Here is a 25,244-nt window from a genome sequence, read left to right as displayed (position 1 = left end):
TTTATATATGGGTACAGATACTTATGTTAACGAGTATATATATTTATGCTAATGAGTACAGATATTTATGCTAACGAGTACAGATATTTATGCTAATAAGTACAGATATTTATGCTAATGAGTATAGATATTCGTGCTAATATATCTCTTTCTATTATGTCCGAAGAGTGGTGGTTTATCGGTAAAGCGCTTGGCTTCTGTAACGGGGTCCCCTGATGTTGACCAGGACTTTTAAATAAAGGATCCTTAGGGGGCCTCTAAGTCCATCCAGCTCTAATGGGTACCTGACATTAGTTTGGGAAATGTATAGGCGGTCGGTCGTTGTGCTGGCCACATGACACCATCGTTAACAATGTGCCACAGAAACAGATGACCTTTACATCCTCTGCCCTATTGATCGAAAGATCTGAAAGGCCAACTCTACTTATTACTTTACTTCTGTTCCATCTTCCATCAGTAATTCACAGTAGAGGCCTGAATGTTCAATACGCAAGTAATAAGAGCCAAGTAATGGGTACCTGCCAACGCCTCCAAAAAATACTGAAACGTGAACCCAATGTCGCCCAAACAGATAAATACACTTAGCGACAATATTTGGTGCAGAAGAAGTCTTAGCAAAAATTGACATTGATATATAACTATGCGATTGGATTAAAAAGTAACCCCTTTCAATCCTTGCGAAATATAGATCATCTATTTCTTTGGTCAACATTTTATTAAGATGGTATCATGTCGTCAGTACAGATACAAACTGGTTCTTATTTGCCCAACTACGGATGGCGTTCTTAAAATCTTAAAATTGAAAATCACTGAGATTCAAACCCGGGGACCTCTCGATTTACAGGGCAAGCGCTTCACCGCTCATTCGCCACGCCAAATGGATTATATTTGCTCAATTCCTTCAATGTACACCATTAGATTGATTCTCTCACTATTACAGATTTTAACACGTGTAAAGTATTTTTGGTTGCTGTACTAGAACGACTGTGATTCATCTCGTAGAACACGTTTTGATGAGTGTGGAGCCTTATTTTGGAGAGACACCCCCGTCCACCTATATTACAGGTCAAGGTGGCTTTCGCTTTGGCGGTAGAGGAACCAGCCATTTTTTTGCTTAATACAATTTTATTTCAGAGCTGACGCCATTACTTTTCCCCTGTCTTTTGCTTTCTTGAGATGCTACAGAAAAATCCTAGAAATCCCTTACAAGGACCGCATCACAAATGTAGAGATTAAAAACCGGATTAATACAGCAATTGAGCCACACCATGACCCGCTAACCATTGTCAATTAACGCAAAGTTAAGTTCAATGTCTATAACACAAGATTCTCAGGGCTCGCAAATACCTTCCTTCGAGGAACAGTACCAGTAAAAAGAAAATGAAGCAGACGAAGAACGCCATGGGAAAAAAACATGAAAAAATCATTTTTTATTATAAAGAGTCGAATTTATCAGAACAGAAGCATACGTAAAATAGCTTAGCTATAATATAGACTGACTAGGCATTCTAGATCTAGAATAATCAAGATGAGGTCTAGCTCTAGAAATAGAATAGATTTATATTAGATATCTAGATCTAAACTAAATAATCTAGATAGTGTCTAGACACTCTCTATAGATCTATACCTCCTCAAATGCCTCTGTTAAATGTGCAATATGGTTGACGTCGTAGATAAAAAAAAATAATTTCTAAAACATGGTTTATTCGACTCTGTTGGGTTGGCGATTTAATTGAACATTTTTTGCTTCTTTCCTCCAAAGCTTGTAGTGAGAGCTGCGCTGGTAAACGTTGTGACCAGGACAAGGGAACATGTCTTGGCTGTAACCCCGGCTACTATTTAAGTGACTGTTCTCAAAGTAAGTACATCGGTATTAAAAATAGTGCTTCTATTTTGTTTTAGTTACCAATTTATAGCGTAAAAGAAAAAATTAAAAACAAAAAAATCCTTTAAAAAAATACAACACCAGGTTTATCTAAAGGGAAGCTCTCCGAACTTAAAAACTATGTCTATCAATAATGTACGAGTTATTTCTCTTACTTTGACTTAGATCCTCCCGCGCCGTTTGGCGCATTGGGCGGCAAGCCCCTTCCTACCTAGTGTCCATTGTGGCGCCAAGTTAAACGAGGAAGACCCAGTTTGCGTTTTCCTCGTATTGACCTCCATGTCATTGCTCCTCTTGGTATGCGTAGTTCATTTTGTCAGAGAACATGTCCTGCAAACCTCATGCGACGCTCTGTCACAACCTCACTTAGTGTTCCACTCCCAGTTTGACATATAATTTCCGTCTTCTGTTTTGACGTAGCCACTACATTGACTGTATAGGTGTCGTAGTATCTGGACGAATTTTTCTGGGATGCAATTTTCTCTATTATACATAGTGATTGTCTATGTCTGTGAATAATGTGGAAAGTTTCAATTTGATCCATGAATGGCTGTGGGAGAATTAACGTGAACACACATATTACCAGACAGAGAATTAGACAGACAGACAGAGTGAATTGATAGAAGTTTTGTAAAAAAAAAAAATCAACAAAATGGAGAAATTTTTAAATTAAAAAAACAAATAAAATTAATTAAGGATTGAAACTCAACACTTACGTCTATATTTCTCAAAAACGTAGAATTTTTTCCCCATTTTTGATATTAAAAAAAAATTACCAATAAGTAATGGACTACTTGGTAAATGTTTTAGTCGATTTAATTCATGTTTTGTTATGCGCAATGAATAATTGTTTAAAGTTTTTACTTGATCCGAGATACGTGTACAATTATCTAAAGGGACGAAACTCCACATTTTATCCTTACCTCTTAATACTGAAGAATTACTTTCTCCTGCTACTATCAAACAAAATAACTAGTTTCCAGAAAGAAAAACAGTTAATTGATAAAAGTTTTTTTTTAATTTGTCGTGTTTAATACTCTGTTGTTTGACTGGTGAAGCGCTGAGATACCAAGATGTCTCGGGTTCGAATCAAGATGAAGACTGGGAAAACTGTGAGTCCCTTGGTCCATTTAACATTATAGGTACCTGACCTTATCTGTATAGATATGTGACAGATAAATCAATCACTCCTCAATTTTTGCAGCAATGTCTCAAAAAGATCTCTGATTGCGATAAAGAGCAATGGACGGCTTAGCCAATCAATTGGGCAAATGCAAAGTCAAAGAGCTTAGATCAGATTTTAAATTGAATCTGATTCTTAAACTTATGCTTTTTTTACTTGGGGGAGTGCAGCAAGATGATGCATTGGATGCGCTCTGGATTGTGTTCTTGATGGTTCAGGGTTTGATTCACGCTCGCCGCCAACCTCAGCCGTTCTGCGGGAGTTTCGGGTTAGGATTTAATAATCTTAACATCCGAAGAAACAACGGAAACTGGTAAAATATAAATTGAATGCGTTTATTGGAAACTCACTCGTTTTATTATATATATATAAATTATTTTCATTTAAGAATGCAACAACGGCTGTTTGAACGGACTCTGCTACCAAGAAAACGGATCGTGTGTAGCGTGTGAGTCACAGTTCTACTCCTCGAACTGTTCTAAAGGTGAGAAAGAGCCAACCTTATTCTAATTTTAATAAAGAAATGCCATTTATAAAAAGTTCCAGTCATTACCGAGATTCAAGCCCGAGATCTCTCTGTTAGGAAGCCAAGCGCTTTACCACTCAGCCACCTTGCCGAATTAGAAATGTCTGTAACACGTGATTTTACCCAGGCAGTAATTTATCAAAGTACTAAATACAACCGACGTATCTTAACATCGGTGATCTGACCAGAGCCGGTTTTTTCGACATAGTATGGCTGTAGAAAAAAGGCTAATGTACTTTTTTTTTTCTACGAATAAATAAGTGTCAACAAATGTGACACAAAACAAAACATAAACAATACTTTAAAAAAAAAAAGCTTATGTAAAGGAAAGAACTACACAGATAAAACTTATCTCTTAAAACTGTAATCCTTATTTTACATTGTTCGATATTAAGCAATAAGGAATTGGCTATTGGTTAATTTTAAGTTGATTCATGTTTTGCTTGAAACAATAGATACTTGTTTACAATTTCAAATTGATCCGACAATGGATGTGGGAAAAATAACGTGTACAATTATCTAAAGGGATAAAACCCAAAACATTTACTCATATCTCTAAATATTTAATGGTTATTTTGTCCTCAATGTATCAAACAAAACAATTAATAAACAGTAGTCAATTGACTACTTATTTAATTTTTTTAAAATTAATTCATTGTAAGGCGCTTCCGCGGTGTTGAATGCAAACAAACCAAATGGAGGTAACACTCAACGAAATGTAGAATCCACTAACACCGGGGAAAGGCCGGACAATCTATTGAAGTTAGTCGACGCTGATACTGAATCTCGAACAAGTTTATTAACAATGAAGGGAACCATCGAATGTCCGCTACGTTCGTAAAATGCTACTTATTTTTATAATGATATGAGGCCGTCTGTTTGTTGACTTCTATTTCGTTCTGACTCTAAAACCCAATCCTTCGTTTAAAGTCACGTCACTGTCACTAAGTAAAAACGTATCCCTTTTTCCGAAACAAATAATTCATTCCTAATAGTGCCATAACATCGTGTACTGTCTTCGCCAATACAAAATCGTGCAAAGTTTCAACTTGATCCAAGAAATAGTGTGAAAGAAATAGTGGGTTTACAATTTTTTTAGACAGAAACATGGACAGACAGAGTGGGTTGATATAAACTTTATAAAAAATCAGAAGGTAACATTTAAGTTGAGCCTGTTTTAATTCTTCGAGCAGAAGAATTAACGCTTATGTGCTAGAGTATAATTCTTCCTTCGTGGTCAGAGATAAGCACATTTCTCCATTTCTATGAAGATGGCTTTGGAGTCCAATCCTCCCTTCTAAAAGCCTGCCGCATACGTCACGTGGGTAGGTTTGATCACCTGGAGATAAGACTTCTTCTTTTCTCAGCATTTTGAGATCTGAATTGTCTGCCCATGTCTGATCACATTGCCTCATGTTGTTATGTCCCGATCAAGACACATAAGTCATCATGGCTGCTCGGCTTTTCAGATGCTATTTAAGGAACTGGATAACACTTTAGTAAACCCTTGAAACATTTATTTATAGGGGAAAATGGAAGTCGAATGTTCTCTCTGAGAGTCTATTGTCAATTCCCTCGAGCATCTCTTAACATAGTCGTATTTCCTGTCTAACTCTATCTACTACTTCCGTCCCGAGATTAATACGCAAAAATACTATAAATATATATATATAGCTGCAATATAGCATAACGATATCCTTAAACTCAGACACTCACAGCTTCACGCGATGAGGAACGATGGAGAGATAGTGCTTCCCAGCCGTGAATGTCGATATCACACTTCTTGAATAGTTGCTAGTTGGTTACTCAGAACTTTGATGGTAGCTGATACTTAGCTGGTAGTTGAAACTTAGCTGGTAGTTGATACTTAGCTGGTAGTTGATACTTAGCTGGTAGATGATACTTAGCTGGTAATTGATACTAAGCTGGTAGTTGATACTTAGCTGGTAGATGATACTTAGCTGGTAGTTGATACTTAGCTGGTAGTTGATACTTAGCTAGCAGTTGATACTTAGCTGGCAGTTGATACTTAGATGGTAGATGATATTTAGCTGGTAGTTGATACTTAGCTGGTAGTTGTTACTTTAGCTGGTAGTTGATACTTAGCTGGTAGTTGATAATTAGATGGTAACTTATATTTAGCTGGTAGTTGATAATTAGCTGGTAGCTGATAATTAGATGGTAGCTGATTATTAGATGGTAGCTGATATTTAGCTGGTAGTTAATAATTAGCTGGTAGCTGATACTTAGCTGGTAGTTGATACTTAGCTGGTAGTTGATACTTAGCTTGTAGTTGATACTTAGCTGGTAGTCGATACATAGCTGGTAGCTAATTCTTATCTGGTAGTTGTTATATGGCTTGTATTCTATTGCTAGTTGATACATGGCTGGTTATTGTTTGTTAGCTATTAGTTGATAGTTACTGTAAGTTGTTAATTATCTCGTAATTGAAAATTTGCTGGTATTTCATGTGGTATTTACATGGTAGTTTATATCGAGGTGGTTGTTAGTGTATTATGCTTTAACAATAAATAATTCTCGGTCGTCCTGTAGAAGGAGAAGCTAGTGTAGGGACGGGACTCTGAGACGAGCTAGTAAACGTGCAATTACTGACTTCACACACTAGGTTCGTTGTGACGGACTCGATCACAGACCAAGATCAAGACCCCGTTCGTCTCAACTGTACTTGACAGTACTCCGCACTGAACCGTCGTAATGCTCCGTACAGAACCACACCGTTGAACTGTGCTGTAGTCGACCGGACTGTATTGAACCGGGCTGTAGTGGACCTTCTGTCTGAACCTTGCTGTATTGAGCCGGGCTGTAGTGGACCTTCTGTCGTGAACCTTGCTGTATTGAGCCGGGCTGTAGTGGACCTTCTGTCGTGAACCTTGCTGTATTGAGCCGGGCTGTAGTGGACCTTCTGTCGTGAACCTTGCTGTATTGAGCCGGGCTGTAGTGGACCTTCTGTCGTGAACCTTGCTGTATTGAGACCCTTTTCTTTGGTGTTGCTGATAGTGTAGACTCTGGTGTCTTGGTTGCTGCAGGTGTGCCTGGAGTGTGCCTGGAGTGCTGGCTGTAGTGTCATTCACTGAGTTGTCCCCTTTATTTTTCTTCTTCTTCTTTTTTTTTCTTCTTCTTAGCACTCTCTCCTTCCCCATCACCACCAGGTGTCACTGGTGTTTCTGGTGTTGCCGGAGTAGCTGCCCATTTCTGTTTGGCCTTTCCGTTCTGTTGTTTAGGTGTTTTCTACTCTTGTTTAGATTTATTGGCATCCTGTTTTTTTTCTTTCTTTGAGCTTGCCTGCCGCATACGTCACGTGGGTAGGTTTGATCACCTGGAGATAAGACTTCTTCTTTTCTCAGCATTTTGAGATTTGAATTGTCTGCCCATGTCTGATCACATTGCCTCATGTTGTTATGTCCCGATCAAGACACATAAGTCATCATGGCTGCTCGGCTTTTCAGATGCTATTTAAGGAACTGGATAACACTTTAGTAAACCCTTGAAACATTTATTTATAGGGGAAAATGGAAGTCGAATGTTCTCTCTGAGAGTCTATTGTCAATTCCTTCGAGCATCTCTTAACATAGTCGTATTTCCTGTCTAACTCTATCTACTACTTCCGTCCCGAGATTAATACGCAAAAATACTATAAATATATATATATAGCTGCAATATAGCATAACGATATCCTTAAACTCAGACACTCACAGCTTCACGCGATGAGGAACGATGGAGAGATAGTGCTTCCCAGCCGTGAATGTCGATATCACACTTCTTGAATAGTTGCTAGTTGGTTACTCAGAACTTTGATGGTAGCTGATACTTAGCTGGTAGTTGAAACTTAGCTGGTAGTTGATACTTAGCTGGTAGTTGATACTTAGCTGGTAGATGATACTTAGCTGGTAATTGATACTAAGCTGGTAGTTGATACTTAGCTGGTAGATGATACTTAGCTGGTAGTTGATACTTAGCTGGTAGTTGATACTTAGCTAGCAGTTGATACTTAGCTGGCAGTTGATACTTAGATGGTAGATGATATTTAGCTGGTAGTTGATACTTAGCTGGTAGTTGTTACTTTAGCTGGTAGTTGATACTTAGCTGGTAGTTGATAATTAGATGGTAACTTATATTTAGCTGGTAGTTGATAATTAGCTGGTAGCTGATAATTAGATGGTAGCTGATTATTAGATGGTAGCTGATATTTAGCTGGTAGTTAATAATTAGCTGGTAGCTGATACTTAGCTGGTAGTTGATACTTAGCTGGTAGTTGATACTTAGCTTGTAGTTGATACTTAGCTGGTAGTCGATACATAGCTGGTAGCTAATTCTTATCTGGTAGTTGTTATATGGCTTGTATTCTATTGCTAGTTGATACATGGCTGGTTATTGTTTGTTAGCTATTAGTTGATAGTTACTGTAAGTTGTTAATTATCTCGTAATTGAAAATTTGCTGGTATTTCATGTGGTATTTACATGGTAGTTTATATCGAGGTGGTTGTTAGTGTATTATGCTTTAACAATAAATAATTCTCGGTCGTCCTGTAGAAGGAGAAGCTAGTGTAGGGACGGGACTCTGAGACGAGCTAGTAAACGTGCAATTACTGACTTCACACACTAGGTTCGTTGTGACGGACTCGATCACAGACCAAGATCAAGACCCCGTTCGTCTCAACTGTACTTGACAGTACTCCGCACTGAACCGTCGTAATGCTCCGTACAGAACCACACCGTTGAACTGTGCTGTAGTCGACCGGACTGTATTGAACCGGGCTGTAGTGGACCTTCTGTCTGAACCTTGCTGTATTGAGCCGGGCTGTAGTGGACCTTCTGTCGTGAACCTTGCTGTATTGAGCCGGGCTGTAGTGGACCTTCTGTCGTGAACCTTGCTGTATTGAGCCGGGCTGTAGTGGACCTTCTGTCGTGAACCTTGCTGTATTGAGCCGGGCTGTAGTGGACCTTCTGTCGTGAACCTTGCTGTATTGAGACCCTTTTCTTTGGTGTTGCTGATAGTGTAGACTCTGGTGTCTTGGTTGCTGCAGGTGTGCCTGGAGTGTGCCTGGAGTGCTGGCTGTAGTGTCATTCACTGAGTTGTCCCCTTTATTTTTCTTCTTCTTCTTTTTTTTTCTTCTTCTTAGCACTCTCTCCTTCCCCATCACCACCAGGTGTCACTGGTGTTTCTGGTGTTGCCGGAGTAGCTGCCCATTTCTGTTTGGCCTTTCCGTTCTGTTGTTTAGGTGTTTTCTACTCTTGTTTAGATTTATTGGCATCCTGTTTTTTTTCTTTCTTTGAGCTTGCCTGCCGCATACGTCACGTGGGTAGGTTTGATCACCTGGAGATAAGACTTCTTCTTTTCTCAGCATTTTGAGATTTGAATTGTCTGCCCATGTCTGATCACATTGCCTCATGTTGTTATGTCCCGATCAAGACACATAAGTCATCATGGCTGCTCGGCTTTTCAGATGCTATTTAAGGAACTGGATAACACTTTAGTAAACCCTTGAAACATTTATTTATAGGGGAAAATGGAAGTCGAATGTTCTCTCTGAGAGTCTATTGTCAATTCCCTCGAGCATCTCTTAACATAGTCGTATTTCCTGTCTAACTCTATCTACTACTTCCGTCCCGAGATTAATACGCAAAAATACTATAAATATATATATATAGCTGCAATATAGCATAACGATATCCTTAAACTCAGACACTCACAGCTTCACGCGATGAGGAACGATGGAGAGATAGTGCTTCCCAGCCGTGAATGTCGATATCACACTTCTTGAATAGTTGCTAGTTGGTTACTCAGAACTTTGATGGTAGCTGATACTTAGCTGGTAGTTGAAACTTAGCTGGTAGTTGATACTTAGCTGGTAGTTGATACTTAGCTGGTAGATGATACTTAGCTGGTAATTGATACTAAGCTGGTAGTTGATACTTAGCTGGTAGATGATACTTAGCTGGTAGTTGATACTTAGCTGGTAGTTGATACTTAGCTAGCAGTTGATACTTAGCTGGCAGTTGATACTTAGATGGTAGATGATATTTAGCTGGTAGTTGATACTTAGCTGGTAGTTGTTACTTTAGCTGGTAGTTGATACTTAGCTGGTAGTTGATAATTAGATGGTAACTTATATTTAGCTGGTAGTTGATAATTAGCTGGTAGCTGATAATTAGATGGTAGCTGATTATTAGATGGTAGCTGATATTTAGCTGGTAGTTAATAATTAGCTGGTAGCTGATACTTAGCTGGTAGTTGATACTTAGCTGGTAGTTGATACTTAGCTTGTAGTTGATACTTAGCTGGTAGTCGATACATAGCTGGTAGCTAATTCTTATCTGGTAGTTGTTATATGGCTTGTATTCTATTGCTAGTTGATACATGGCTGGTTATTGTTTGTTAGCTATTAGTTGATAGTTACTGTAAGTTGTTAATTATCTCGTAATTGAAAATTTGCTGGTATTTCATGTGGTATTTACATGGTAGTTTATATCGAGGTGGTTGTTAGTGTATTATGCTTTAACAATAAATAATTCTCGGTCGTCCTGTAGAAGGAGAAGCTAGTGTAGGGACGGGACTCTGAGACGAGCTAGTAAACGTGCAATTACTGACTTCACACACTAGGTTCGTTGTGTCGGACTCGATCACAGACCAAGATCAAGACCCCGTTCGTCTCAACTGTACTTGACAGTACTCCGCACTGAACCGTCGTAATGCTCCGTACAGAACCACACCGTTGAACTGTGCTGTAGTCGACCGGACTGTATTGAACCGGGCTGTAGTGGACCTTCTGTCTGAACCTTGCTGTATTGAGTCGGGCTGTAGTGGACCTTCTGTCGTGAACCTTGCTGTATTGAGCCGGGCTGTAGTGGACCTTCTGTCGTGAACCTTGCTGTATTGAGCCGGGCTGTAGTGGACCTTCTGTCGTGAACCTTGCTGTATTGAGCCGGGCTGTAGTGGACCTTCTGTCGTGAACCTTGCTGTATTGAGACCCTTTTCTTTGGTGTTGCTGATAGTGTAGACTCTGGTGTCTTGGTTGCTGCAGGTGTGCCTGGAGTGTGCCTGGAGTGCTGGCTGTAGTGTCATTCACTGAGTTGTCCCCTTTATTTTTCTTCTTCTTCTTTTTTTTTCTTCTTCTTAGCACTCTCTCCTTCCCCATCACCACCAGGTGTCACTGGTGTTTCTGGTGTTGCCGGAGTAGCTGCCCATTTCTGTTTGGCCTTTCCGTTCTGTTGTTTAGGTGTTTTCTACTCTTGTTTAGATTTATTGGCATCCTGTTTTTTTTCTTTCTTTGAGCTTGGGGTGTTGGCCGGAGATTTGGCTGGAGTCTTGTCAGCTTTGTTTTTCTATTTAGGGGATTCCTCTTCTTCATCACTGTCTTCTTCATCTAAATCTTCATCACTGTCCTCCTCCTCATCAAAGAATTCTTTATCAAAATCATCCTCGTCAGAAAACCCTTCTTCTTCTTCACTGTAATCTTCATCATCTTCATCGTCATCATCATCATCAGAATCTATCCCATCCAGAAGTTTCATCCTTTTTTGAATCTTTGAGTGAGCTAATAGCCTTGCTTATGATACCTGCCAACTTCTGGTTATTTCCAGAGGAATCGATGAGTGAGGGTGGCTCTTCATCGTCTGAGAATTCCATACTTGGTTCATCATCATCATCACCGATTAAATATCCAGTCAGATGGACAACACCTGAGCCGTTGAGACTGAAAGAGACTTCTTCGCCAGTAGCCAAGTTGAGATCCAGTGGCTGCTGTTGCTGTGAAGTGTACAGAGAAGATATTCAGTGGCTGCTGTAGGAGGTTGCTGTGAAGTGTACAGAGAAGATATCCAGTGGCTGCTGTAGGAGGTTGCTGTGAAGTGTACAGAGAAGATATCCAGTGGCTGCTGTAGGAGGTTGCTGTGAAGTGTACAGAGAAGACTCCCGTTGCAGCATCACCTGTTTCAGTTGGTTTCTTTGAACTGACATCCAGAGCTGCCATAGACACAGGGAATATTTCATGTTTTAGGATGGCTGCCTGGTCGTGCGGTTTGCGCGCTGGACTGTCGTTCAGATGTATCGATGGTCCCGGGTTCAAACCCTGCCCGCTCCCATCCCCCTGCGGGAGGTTTGGACTAGGAAGTAATTAACTTCAACTCTGAAGGAACATCCGAAACATGTAAAACATTTTACAACATTTTACTCAGACATTAATTCAAAGCGAGACCGCAGCTTAGATATAGACAGGTGAGGCAAGGCTCTCGTAGCAGTAACCTCTTCAACGTTCTTGTAGTTACTGAGACTGGAACGTGGTCGTTCGGAATACCACATTCATATTTGATCGACTTAGCCTGTTGATTTATTTGATTTAGTGTTACTTTAATATTGTATATGTCTTTATCTTTAGTCTGGTAATAATGCTTGAAATTTAATAATAGGCCTACTAACCAAAGAAATACTCCAACAGTCTTCTGATCAATACAAACTCTAAAGAGCCAGATAAGACAAATTACAGTAGGATGTAACTATTTCTCTCCTAACTGACAGTGCCAACGTTGATTTGACTCACATTAAACTAAACTGATTTTGGATTTATAAACTTTAATTTTTGCTGTGTAGAAAAATAAAGCATGCATTCAATTCCAAATATAACATTTGCTGATAAGAAACAAAAAAAAGTTATTGCATTTTAAACATAACAGGATAGTGAAATACAAATGAGCGAAATGAACCATTCTATCGAATCAACGAAAATTTTTACAGAGAGAAAGAGTTAATAATCTTGTGTGAACTAAATGTCGTTAAGGCGTAATTGAAGACACTTTTTTTTTCCTAGAGTGCAGCAATAACTGTGGGGGTTCAGGAGAGTGCAATATGGATGGAAAATGCACATCGGGATGTCTGAACAACTCCTATGGATTTGATTGCTCGCAAGGTAGGGTTTAGTTCCTTTTTTTTTCTTGTTGAGGTCTGCACATTTAAAGATAATAATGAAGAAAAGCACTCACACACACACACACACAATCAGCGAATGCACACATTCAACACTCTGGTGCTTGGGATTTGAAAGAAGATCATATTTCTAAAACTACAGACTAATTTTTTTGAGATAATTACACCATTTTATGTCGCAATTGACAGGATTCATTTAAAAAAAACGTTAACGATTTCAGTAAGTCCGTTGCCACAAAATTCTCAAAAGTTTTGCCTGTACACAAAAGTATATGCTAGACTTTCAAATATTAGAGATACCAATAAGAAATACTTTAAAAAAAAAAGTTTATATTAAGAGCAGTTGTATATATACGTTTGGGTCAGCCATAACGTTCAATTTGTTATAGGTCTAGACTAAAAATAAAAAAAAAAGCATTTATGAAAATAAATTAAAATTTATTAATTAAAATTAATTTATGAAAATACATTTAAAAAAAAAAGGGCTTCTCATACCAACGCGGTAACCACTCAACTAGCGAAGAGTCTATGAAGATGGAAGATTGTCTAGTTAGTTATTTATTGTTTCTATTTCATGTTTTAGTTCTCCAATCATGTGACTGCAGCCTAATACAAAGGGGACTAATTCAACTTATCCCACCACTTCAGTCTTGTACTATTTCTTTCCCTTGTTTGAGATACCAAACAAAGTAATTTATTACCAATTGTTAATTAACAAATTGGTATTTTTTATTAAAAAATTTATTCCTGTGTTGTCAGGTAAAAAAAAAATAATTTCGCAACATTTCAGCTTGATCCGAGATTGGGTGTCGGAGAAATAACGTGTACAAACTTTTGGCCAGACAGACACACAGACAGACACTCACAAATAAAAAAAACGATCGAATTTTTTTTTAAATTATCAAAAATATTAAAATATTGATTTTATAAGACGAAGATTCATAGCACGTAAACAAGGATATACAAAACAAATATATCACAGTCATTGGCGTAGCTAGGGTGGGATGAGAATTTGAAAATCCCCCCTGGCGTCTACTTGATGGGGCCCCCAAATGAATGTTTGAATTTTTTTATACATAAAATATTACGCAAAATGCTGCCCCCCCCCCCAAAGGGCCTCCCCCCCCCCCACCTCAGGACTCCCAAATAATGTCGAATTCCTAGCTGCGCCACTGATCACAGTGAAAGCTATGGACATTTACAATCTTTTATAAAGATAGAACCAACGGAAGATTGCTTGTTGTTTTATACCACAGTCAGGGGGAGGATTGGAGTTATAAGGGGGCCCATACCTCAAATAGTTTAGGTCCTTATCAAGACGCAATCTTGTTCTTATATGTCAAAGCTTCATTTTTATACATGCATGGAAAGTCATTGGTTTTCCTGGCTGATTCAGGCAATCCGTTCCTCTCTCGTTTGGCTTTTAGGAAGAAGGAGTACTTATACAACTTTGTCCTAGCATAGGGAATAAGAAATGTGCCTCTGTGGTTCCAATAGCTAGTCAAGTAATCCATGATTCCAATAACTATAATGAACCCGATGTCTATGGTTCCAGTAGCTAGTCAAGTAATCCATGATTCCAATAACTATAATGAACCCGATGTCTATGGTTCCAGTAGCTAGTCAAGTAATCCATGATTCCAATAACTATAATGAACCCGATGTCTTTCTCATTGTAGAGTGCAAGGGCCACTGCAAAAATCAAACGCAATGCCAGCAAGAAGATGGATCATGTCCCGCTGGATGTGAGGAAGGATATTCCGGGATGAAATGCGACAGCGTTGGTGGGTATCAAAGTTGTCAATCTTTAAACATAAAAATGGAAAACAAAAATCATTATCACGCGTTTAAAATAATAACTATTAAATTACTTACATAAAGTGTCTTGTCCTACAGGATGTGAGAAAGGAGATTCCGGGTCAAACTGCGATAACGCTGGTGGGTATCAAAGTTGTTCATCTTTAAAGATAAAAATGGAAAACAAAAAGTCATAATCACGCGTTTAAAAAACATAACTATTAGATTAAAAAAAAATGTCATCTATTTGTGTGCTACTGTAATTTAGGGGGGGGGGCGGTGGCTGAGTGGTTAAGCGCTTGGCCTGGGGGTCCTGGGTTTGAATCATGGTGAGAGTTGGGATTTTGACTTTCGGGATTTTTGGGGCGCCCTTGAATCCTCCCAACTCTAAGGGTTACCTGATTTTAGTTGGGGAAAGTAAGGGCAGTTGGTCGTTGTGCTGGCCACATGGCAGCCTGCTCGTTAACCGTTGGCCAAAGAAACAAATGACCTTAACATCCTCTGCCCTCTAGACCGCATGATCTGAAAGAGGAATTTTACTTCACTATTACCCTATAAATCGCTAGGTCAGAAGGTGGGACTCTACTTTGATTTTGTTAAAAATATTTTCTCCTTAAATAATTAAAATAATTAGTCTTTCGGGTCACTATGGAGACTGTGTCCATCTTGAAAATGAACAATGTTTACAAAATTCTAAAAACACTCCAAAGCACTCTAATATTTCTTTTTTTTTATTTCTTGATAGCACCTCGGAAACTTTCCAATGGATCCATGGGTAACTGACACATTTTATTGAAAATTATTTTTGGTTTCAATTTTAAGCTTTTTCATTTATTTATTTTTTTACCTTTTCTTCGTCTTTATGTTTGCTCCAGGGTTACTTACTATTAATTTTTTGTTATTTCCATGAGAACTACTAGAGGTATTGAACATGTGTGCTCTCTATTAACTTCCTTCAGGGAACTTTATAAATACGATAAACGAGCTACACGTGAGAAATACTAATGTATCTTATACAGAAGTAAGGATATTTACATACATACGGACGACATTCATTAAAAAAAATCAGTTTGACAAAATGATAAATAAATATTTTTATGTAAGCATAAAACTCAAGACAAAAAGATTGTTGTTTTTTTACATTAAACAACATAACAGATAATAACAAATTAGTTAGTATAATGACCTGATTGATAGCTCAGGCCTTCTGGAACCTCTTCATATGCTGTCGCTCAATTCTTTGTTTATCCAAGTATTTTTTAATCTTCTGTACGTCAATTCGATCGATATTCTTTATCTGACTAATTTTGTTTGTTTGTTTCATTCAAAGAAATGTTCTTTGGTGTCCAGGGAATTCGTATTAGGTCCGTTATGGAACGCCGAAACAGCGAGATATGTCGCATCCTTAACGGTTTATATCGTGGCGAATCCTGATTTAGGGCGTCTCTGCCATGTGATAAAATAAAACGATTCATTAGCGTTTTGAGTTTCCATTTTAGAACATCTTTCGAACAGTGCTGAGTAGGTCAGTCTTTTAACTCTATGAAAATACAAGTTTTCCTATTTATGATGAAATGGTCTGTTTGATTTTTTTTTATAGCTGCTTCATTAGGACACAACCTGTAATTGGGATCCAGGTTTGAACCATATTAAAACCAATGAGCCCATAACAACCATTTTCATTTTTTTTTGCTGTCAGGAGCAATTAGAAGAAGAGCTTAGTTGTTGTTTTTTTTTTCAATTATCGATTTCTCTAAGCCTCAAGGCCTAATTTAGCTCTTTGGTCTTTGAGGTTTTTAAATAGTTCAGAGCATGAATCATTCTTTTTGAGATGGAATTACTTCAACATTTGTAAATCCTATCCTGAGTTTGGTTATGTCAGATCAAGGTGGTTTACTATCGCCATCACACACAACATTGTGACATCAACAAGTTTTCTGGATACCACACAGTGAGAAAACCATGTGGATGCTGCTGCGGCCTCCATCGCATTTGTTGAGCCCTTGAAGTTTATTTTGGCACATATGTTTTGAAACATCAAAGTTTGGTTCTGTAGCGTTTGCAGCGCAAATGGCATATCACTTTAGTGTCGATAACAAGTCCAGTCTAAATCACATCAGTATATAATTGATAATGTACTTTTTTAAAACCAGTTTGTTCAGTGAACTGTCTCAACAAAACTTGTCATCCAGTCACTGGTTCCTGCACTCTGGGCTGTGTCAAAGGCTTTGGGGATGTCAACTGCTCAACGTGTAAGTACGACATTTACAAGGAAGCTGTTATTGCACAGGCCATTGCCCTATTTCTCAAGGCTACAGCCTAACTTTGACTCACGGGGCCCCGGCTGCAAGGAAAAATAGGAAACCGTGTCTCGTCCTGTATGTTCTTGACAATATAATCTCAAATTAATTAACGTAAAAAAAAATCAACATATGGATAACTTAGAAAAGATTTCAATATAGCTTTCGTTTGGAGTGACTGAATGTAGTAGCCCTGTCCTGCACCAGCGCACCACGAAGAGACCAAGATGAATGGATGTGAAAAAAAAAAAGGCAGTAGAGAGATGTGTTATGTCTGATGGCTGTCTTATCTTATATACTAGAAAGTAGAAAGTAAGGCGTATGTATGGATGTATGTCCTGCATAGAAATCAAAACCGTTTCACCAATCCTGATAAAACTTGGCATAAATGTTCCTTTGGTACTAACTGGAACCGTCACGTATGTATTGTAGCCCTAAAGAAAACGTAAGACCCTCAAAACAAAAGAAAAGAAAAAGTTGCCCAACTCCGTGAAAATAGTACTATTTCATGGATCCAGGCCATGTTTACCATGTTTAGATCGAAAGGATCTAGATCTAATTTTTAAAACTACACTTTGCACAGATTTTTTTTTTTACTTTTACACATGAAAATACAAAATATAGATCTAGTCTATTGATTTCATTATTAAATGAAATTAACCTTCAAATTGTGTTTCAAAAGCATTTTTACATAAATTTGTTCCTTACATTCTCGACTATAGACGTCCTGACGTACTTTAGAATCTAATTCATTGAACAAATCGGGTAAACCCGTTTTAATTGTACTTTAAATCATATTCATCTATCGTTCCTTTCGTTTTTAATAGATATGGATGCATCGGCATCGGGTAAACCCAGTTTCGCAAAACTACTTTTATTTTCGTGGCGAAAGAGAAAAACTTGAAAGGATCATTATCTAAATTTAACATACATCTAAATCCAATCCACTAGATTAGTAAACACAAACTAAGGCCCACAGGCCACGGGTAATGTCCGGCTAGTATTGTATAAATTATATATATTGTACATTACTTATTCAGCTTGAGTATTACCATTGTATCTTTGGGCGTTGAGTTGCCCGACAGACTTAATGGCTCAATGTATTTCCTAACCAGCCTGCGCTAATTGTCTGAACCAAGCATGTGAGCGTAAAACAGCGATATGTGTCGATGGTTGCATCGTAGGATTCACAGGACAGGACTGTTCGTTTGGTAAGTTATAATTTTTTGTGGTAAATTATAGTTATTGTTATCATGTAAACTTAGTTCTTCTGGTTTATCAGCAGTCATTCGGTGCCCCTGGGCTCTTACCCTAACCTCTATCTGGGAGCATATCGGTGGGAAGCGTGGTCGAGAGGCCAAGTGTGCTTGAACTTGGCTTGGCTTGGCTACCTTGAAGGGGGCTCGAGGTTCGACACCCGACTCGGGCAACACGGAAAATCAACCCCTAGGTACCCCCTCCCACCCCCATTGGTCCACAAATGAGATTGGACCAAAAGCGCTCTGAGCATGCTATAAGCATGAAAGTAGCGCTATATAAAAAGCTACAATAATAATCATGACAGAATGTAAACGACTTTCACTCCATAACAGGAACATTAACAAAAAAAATACATTTTCGAAAAAACAAGGCTTATATTACGCATAGCTTAGTTTGAATCAGTCATGTCAGTGGCGTCACTAGGGGGTGAGGGGGTGTGTTCTGCACCGGGTGACACCCGTTTAAAAAAATGCACTTAGTAAAATACTGACAATTAAAAAAAAATAAACGACAGTGGCTAAATATTGGAACATGTTATTTAAAATTAATAAAGAGATCTTTCTACTTTTTTTTTCATTTCGACTAAACATATTTTAATTGTTTAATGAAATGCTATCAAAAGGTTTAAAATCCTAAATCATACTTTATATATCAAGGAAAACGTGAAACCTTTCTTTCAGATGTTTACCAGCTGAATGTTTTTATATGAACACTGCTTTGATTTTAAAAAAATGTTTTAGTCGAATCTATTGAATTGGTAGATAGCTTCTTAATATCAGGATGCCTGTCAATAGTCACTGTTTAACAAATGACGGCATTCTTCAGTCTTAAAATATTCTTGAAATCTCACATGTAATTAATTAAAATTTTGTAGAATTGGAAAGCAAATAAAATGCCATTAAGATTTGTGAAGATGATGATGTTATTTTTGCGTAGAAGAAGCTGTAGCCAAGATGAAGGAATTGTTGCAATGTATATTGCACAGATTGTTTCTATAAAGCTTAATATTTGACATTGTGTGACCATATTAACAATGTGTCTTTATTGAATAAAGAATTTCCATGAGATAATGGAAATGTGTAGATAAAAACCATTGCTGAAAGTATATCTGTCATGTAAAAAAGTTTATAAATGATTTAGCAAACGACGTAAAAGATATTAGAGTCAGAATGACAGTAAACACATCTGTATTTTGTTTGACAACACACCTGATATAGCACACCTAACATAGCACACCTGATATAGCACACCTGAAATAGCACACACTGATCAGATTCAGAAGTTATATGATTTTACAAAAAAAAGCTTATGAGATCAACTTAACATCTTCAAAATGTCTAGAAAAGGTTAAGCTTGAATTTATATGTGGAGCTCAAAGATATGAAAATGCATTTCAATGTCTGGAACCATGGAGGAGTGGGGGAAATGTATTAAGGACCAATAGAATAGCTATTTGTGTATAAGATTTACTCAATCTATGTGGTCAACATTCTGTTTCAGAAATTAGTTTTTGCCTTGCATTTGTTTAAATACGATTGAAATACTTTGTTCGTTATGAGACTAATGCCACTAAAAGCGCAGCTTAAGATCTTTTATTTTACGTATGTTTACTTTATTTTTTTTTTTGGGTGGCGTGGGGAGTGGGGGGGAGATGTACTCGAATTAAAACTTTTTTTTAACAAAAGCATAACCCACAAATTGTTTATAAAAAAAGGCTCTTCTAAAAATAGTACTGTGATTCAGACGAAAACAAAATTAAAAGCAGAAGAAAATGTCTGGAGAGCGATCACTAAATGCCGGACTCACTATTTAAGAAAAGAAAAAGAGATTAATTCTTATGTGCATTGATCGCTTTGTAACTCTGAGCTTCAACTCCTACTGGAAGCAATCATTGATGTAGCAGATAACTATGGAGCTATCCAAACGAAACATTCTTTAGTTCAACAATCAAGAAAGTTTTAAAGATGATTGTAGATGATTGTAGATGATTGTAGATGTCAGTTTCAAAACATTGGCGTAAATGATGAGTTTTTCAAAAGGCGACATTCAAACAGAAATACCATGACTGAGAAGGGATCTAAAGGCAACAAACGTTTTTCTTGAAGAAAATAAAAGTCGACAGTGCAGGTTTCATATGCCGCTAAGCCCTTACAAAACTATCTCTAAATCACTTGGCAAAGCCTTCGTCGTTTCTTACCATCTGTTTATCTATGGAGTCTCATGTGAAAAAGATTTAGTTTTTTAGCATCCCCCGAAAGGGGAAAAGACGCTATTAGTTTTGTGTGAAATGTCTGTCGGTCCGTCCAGTTTAGATCTCGTAAACTAGAAAAGATATTGAAAATCCGACATCACAATATTTTAGACCTTTCAAAGTTCTGATGCAACGGCTACTTTTTTTTTTCTGAAAGCGAAAAATCTAATTTTTAAAATCAGTTATGCAAGTATTTTTTTTAAAGAGAAAAAGCTAATTAGTATGCATTATAAGTTTGACCTAATTTTAAACGAATAGTAATCTTATTAGTATCATTTGCCTAAATTTAATAAAATAGCTATGCACAGTTTTTTTTTTTTTTTTTTTTTTTTTTTTTTTTGTTTTTTTTAGGATCCGAATAAGAGATTGAACCTTTTTAAAAAATTAGATCAATTATAAGACATCAGTTAGACCAGGGGAGGCGCGGTGGCTGAGCGGTAAAGTGCTTGGCTTCCGAACGGGGGTCCCGGGTTCGAATCCTGGTGAAGACTGGGATTTTTAACTTTGGAATCTTTGGGCGCCTCTGAGTCCACTCAGTTCTAATGGGTACCTGACATAAGTTGGGGAAAAGTAAAGGCGGTTGGTCGTTGTGCTGGCTACATGACACCCTCGTTAACCGTAGGACACAAAAACAGATGAACTTTATATCATCTGCCCTATAGACCACAAGGTCTGAAAGGGGAACTAGTTCGGCCAGGTTCACATCTAACTTTACATTCACTTTCACCTATCCTTTGATCTGCGGGACCGTTGGGGCACTACACAAGATCTGTTATCCTTCTTTCTCCATTCTTATCTCTCATTAGTCTTTGATATAATTTCATTCGGATGTTCTTTCCGAAAATATTGAAGCCTGCCTGGATGGACCACTTCGGGGGCCGATTTTGAGTTTGTGTTTCCACACAAACTGTCTTTTGTAGCCTTGTTTTTATTAAAATTAAGAACTTTTTGAGACAAATGAACAAACGGCACTTTAACAGAGCGGAATTTTATACGTTTCTAAGTCTGAAATCCATAAAAAAAAAACGGTGTAATTTACTTATGGTGACCTTGTTGCAGAATTGAACTATAGATCATTGGCAATGTCTTCGATTCCAAAGATTAAGGATGCGTGCAGTTTCACATGACTACAAAACTTAGTGAACTAGATCAATTATACATACATTGTAATAAACTAAATTTTAAAATTTAATAGAAACTCATTTTAAAGTTGTTGAACAATCAAATAACGTAGATAATTATAAACTATATGTAATACAGCGCAATAAACAAACGAAAAAAAGGATTTTTTAAAAGGAGGGGGAGGGGCGGGGTGAAACTCTGAGCTGACCCCACCCCAGTGACGCCTCTGAGTCATGTAATTAAATTTGTAATAGATCTAGACTGACAAATAAAAGTATTTATAAAATAAAAAAGGGGGAAACGACCTCCATTTGAACTCTTCTTAAGCCACCACGTTAACCACTTTGCCAATGGAGAGCTTATGAACATGGAAGATTGTATAGACCAAATGACGACAACGCCACGTATGTTGCATTATTCACAACCAATCGCTAGCCTCTTCTAACCATCAATATAGAAAAACACACACACACACACTCCATAAGAAGCAACGTTCAAGATTTGTCGACCGTCTATCTCCATTCCTTTCTTTTGTCTTGGTTAGAATCTCTTTCAGTGACAGGCCCGTCCATGTGTCGATAGAGAGATAGATAGATAGATAGATAGATAGATTGATTGATTGATTGATTGATTGATTGATTGATAGATAGATAGATAGATAGATACATGGATGGATAATACAGATAATTAGATAAGTACATTATACACACATACATCTAAACAAACATAACTACTGACACTGAGATGAATTCTTACTATATTTTTATTGTGTGCGTACAGCTCAAACTGAAGCTGATAGTGGTTTGTTACCCGAAAGTCAGAGTTGGCTGTGGTTCACCTTATTACTAATCGCAATGATCGGCTTGATGAATATCTTCCTCACAATCTTTCTGAAGAGAAACGCAGCAGCCATGAAGGAGGAGACTGGAGACAAATAGAGACTTGGTCAGTTGTCCTGCATTGGGACCTCCTCAAGGAACTAGCGGCCATTACAGGCGTGTGGGTGAAACTGCTTGACGGATTCATGGATTCTCTGAAAGCTTGCTTCATCGATCATGTTCAAGTTTTTTTTTAGATCATTTTTTTAATTATTATTATTATAGAGGGCGTCACCTGTGACTTTGTGTGAAGAAAAAGTAATTTGTATTTGTGGAAGAGGGAGAAAGTTCCAAAAATTATTATTATAGAGGGCGTCACCTGTGACTTTGTGTGAAGTAAACGTAATTTGTATTTGTGGAAGAGTGAGAAAGTTCCAAATATTATCATTATTATTATTATAGAGGGCGTCACCTGTGACTTTGTGTGAAGAAAAAGTAATATGTATTTGTGGAAGAGTGAGAAAGTTCCAAATATTATTATTATTTTTTTTTAAAATGAGTATGTGATTAGTAAAAGAATTGGTATGTATCAAAATAAAAGAATTGAAAAAAAAATTTACATATTTATTCTTCAGTCGTACAGAGTATTATTCATCTCTTGTTTTTTTTTTTTTTTTTGAGGGGTTGGAAGAGATGTTGGTGGAGAGGTATGACGTGTTAAGTTGTTTTTTAATTGAAACAAACTAGTAGATATGATTTAAAATATATATATATATAACTTACTAAGCTGTTGTGTGAGACCGCATCTTTTCCTCGGATTAACTAATTAAATGATTTTGTACAAATATATGTCTTAAGACGATTGACGTTAAAGGCCAGCTCGCGCGTAGTATCATGCATTCGTTTGTTGTTGTTTTTTTCGAAAGAAAAATCAATGTCATGTATATATTTTGACTTAAACATTAGACAAGGAAAACGTCAGAATCGCTTTTCTAGGATCTAATGTTTTGTTTTGTAATGCTATACCAAATGATTCTTTTTTTTTATCCATTTATAGAAAATGTAATGAAGCAGAAAATTTATTTTGATTTTTTGTTTTAAATGTCTTGTTTACAGTAATGTCCTATTTCGTTTCGGATGTTTAATGTAATGTCAAAGCTGATTTTAAAATATACATTAATTTTTTTTTTCCTTTTGTTGTAGGTTTTTACAGTAAATCATTCTCGATTTATAATTGTTTGTGGTAATATCGTATTTCGAATTAGACGTTTACTGTAGTGTCGTAGATGATTTGCAATGTTAACAGCAATTTCGTCTTTATTTTTAGGTGTTTACAGTAATGTCGTACTTGATTTATAATTGTGTACAGTAAAGTCGTATTTAGTTTTATATGTGTTCTGTAATGTCAAAATTGATGTCCTAAATGTCTTGATTTTAAATGTGTAAATATACAGTTCCGTGAGTTAATAATAAGATTTTATTGTAGAGATTTTACATGCTCGTAGCAATGTCGAAGTAGATTTAAAGAATTTCTCATTAAGTTAATCTTTAATTAATTTAGAGGTTTGCAGTAATGCATCTTCTGATTTTAGATGCTTACAGTTATAGGCAGTTCACTCTTAGTTTTTGAGAAAAATCATTTTATGGTGAAATAGCCAACATTTTACACGATTTTTGTTTCTTTTTTTTTTTCGAAATAAATGCTGTCCCCCTGCTAATACACTGGTGTGTCGCGAAACAAGACATGCTTCTTCTAAAGAAGGGTTAAAGTATTTTAACCCATAACACAGACCTTTCTTTCATGTGCTTCAATTACTGAACTCTCTAAAAACAAGATGTAATCTTTCAGTGTCTATGTCAGTCTTCGGCGGTGACTTGTTTTTCAATGTTCCAAAGTCTTGGTTACAGAACATCAACTATCTATTTAGGAAGTCTTACCTTACCAGGTGTTCTTCTGTATGCCAGATTTAGGCATATGGGCAACGGAGCTGGTTTCCAAAGTTTTTACGCCTTCCTGTTTTAAATTTGCAAATTAAAAAATCTTTTACATTCTCTTGTTAGCGGAAAATAGGTGACTCTACAATCTTAAAACTGGCATGTATCGGATTTTCTTTTGAGGTCTATGGTGCTGTAAATATTTTATATACCTGAAATATGATAATGCCTAGCTTCTTCACCTTCTGTTGAACCGTTGGGGGCGCCACAGAATATCTGTTGACCATCTTTCTCCATTCCTTTCTATCTTTTGCCTTAAATAGAATTTCTTTCAATGCCACGACCGTCCATTCCTTTATGTTGTCTTACCATCACTTACTTGTCCGTCTTTTCTTTTCCTCCTTGTACTGTTCTCTGAAGGAAGGTATTTGTTAGCTCTGAGGACCTTGTGATACGGCTATTTCATACATGAAAGTGATGCATGCCTTGCCACCTCTCTCTTACTTCTAGTAATCTCAATATTTCCTTTTAAATTTCAAAAACTCATATATGTTATATTATTTCTGACAGTTTTATAGTTTCGGAATATCTATTACTTTGGAAATTCCTATTATCTAAATATTTTTATTTTGACTTTAGGAGATCAAGTAACCTGAAAACATTTCGAAAAGCGGGGGGGGGGGGGGGGGGGGGGGAAGAAACATATGTCAAAGGCGGTGCAAAATGGTTAAGAAATCTAAATAAATAATTATTTACAATCACCACAATCGCTCTATAAAAAATGCCTGGGTTTAGAACGAAAAAAAAAAATACTTTCAAGTTTTGTTTTTAAATTAATTCTCGAATGTATCTGTGAACTAAAGGTAAGACTGAGCTAAAACTACAGAACATAATAAGTGCCTGATTCGTCTCTACCTGCATGTTATGGTTCGGTATTTTGCTTGTTGAACCAAATGTTTGATTTCCTTGACGATCACAATAAGAAATAAACACGTACACAGAAATACAACTACCAATTTAGTTTGTTTTATGTTTGTTTCAAGAAATTAGTTTATTTTTTTTTTACACTTCCTCTTTTCAGCTTGAAAAAACCTGTACATGAAATTCGAAAACGACTTAAGGAATTTTTATTTACAAATTTGACTTTTGATGCCTATCATTGGGAAATCTCAATCTTCACCTGGATTCGAACCCGGACCCTCTGTTCAGAATCTAAGCGCAAGCGC

The 25,244-nt window shown here is 37.1% G+C and overlaps 3 protein-coding genes across 3 annotated transcripts in view; 2 read left to right on the top strand and 1 right to left on the bottom strand.

Annotated features, from left to right (window-relative positions):
- LOC106061387 (uncharacterized) overlaps positions 1-3,593 on the top strand; it is a 60,602-nt gene extending 57,009 nt beyond the window's left edge. Inside the window, exons 15-16 of the mRNA XM_056014333.1 lie at positions 1,763-1,858; positions 3,457-3,593. Coding sequence (XP_055870308.1) covers positions 1,763-1,858; positions 3,457-3,578 — 218 coding nt within the window. The 3' untranslated portion in view covers positions 3,579-3,593. The remainder of the gene's footprint in view (positions 1-1,762; positions 1,859-3,456) is intronic.
- Positions 3,594-10,938: 7,345 nt separating this feature from the next.
- Positions 10,939-11,585, bottom strand: LOC129923431 (46 kDa FK506-binding nuclear protein-like). Its single transcript, XM_056014332.1, has 3 exons — positions 11,517-11,585; positions 11,181-11,362; positions 10,939-11,128 (listed from the first exon to the last, which is right to left on the bottom strand). Exons 1-3 carry the CDS (start codon positions 11,583-11,585, stop codon positions 10,939-10,941), a joined length of 441 nt encoding a protein of 146 aa, XP_055870307.1.
- An 830-nt stretch (positions 11,586-12,415) lies between these two features.
- LOC129923324 (multiple epidermal growth factor-like domains protein 10) lies at positions 12,416-25,027 on the top strand. The gene is made up of 7 exons (XM_056013653.1): positions 12,416-12,518; positions 14,215-14,319; positions 14,432-14,473; positions 15,078-15,107; positions 16,486-16,584; positions 17,748-17,843; positions 22,046-25,027. Exons 1-7 carry the CDS (start codon positions 12,458-12,460, stop codon positions 22,201-22,203), a joined length of 591 nt encoding a protein of 196 aa, XP_055869628.1. The 5' UTR covers positions 12,416-12,457; the 3' UTR covers positions 22,204-25,027.
- Positions 25,028-25,244: the final 217 nt, after the last annotated feature.

Source organism: Biomphalaria glabrata, chromosome 16 (assembly GCF_947242115.1).
Source record: "Biomphalaria glabrata chromosome 16, xgBioGlab47.1, whole genome shotgun sequence".
In the NCBI taxonomy this organism is placed as follows: Eukaryota; Metazoa; Mollusca; class Gastropoda; family Planorbidae; genus Biomphalaria; species Biomphalaria glabrata.
Note: the sequence above shows the minus strand (reverse complement) of the source record. Positions and strands in the feature narration are given on the sequence as shown.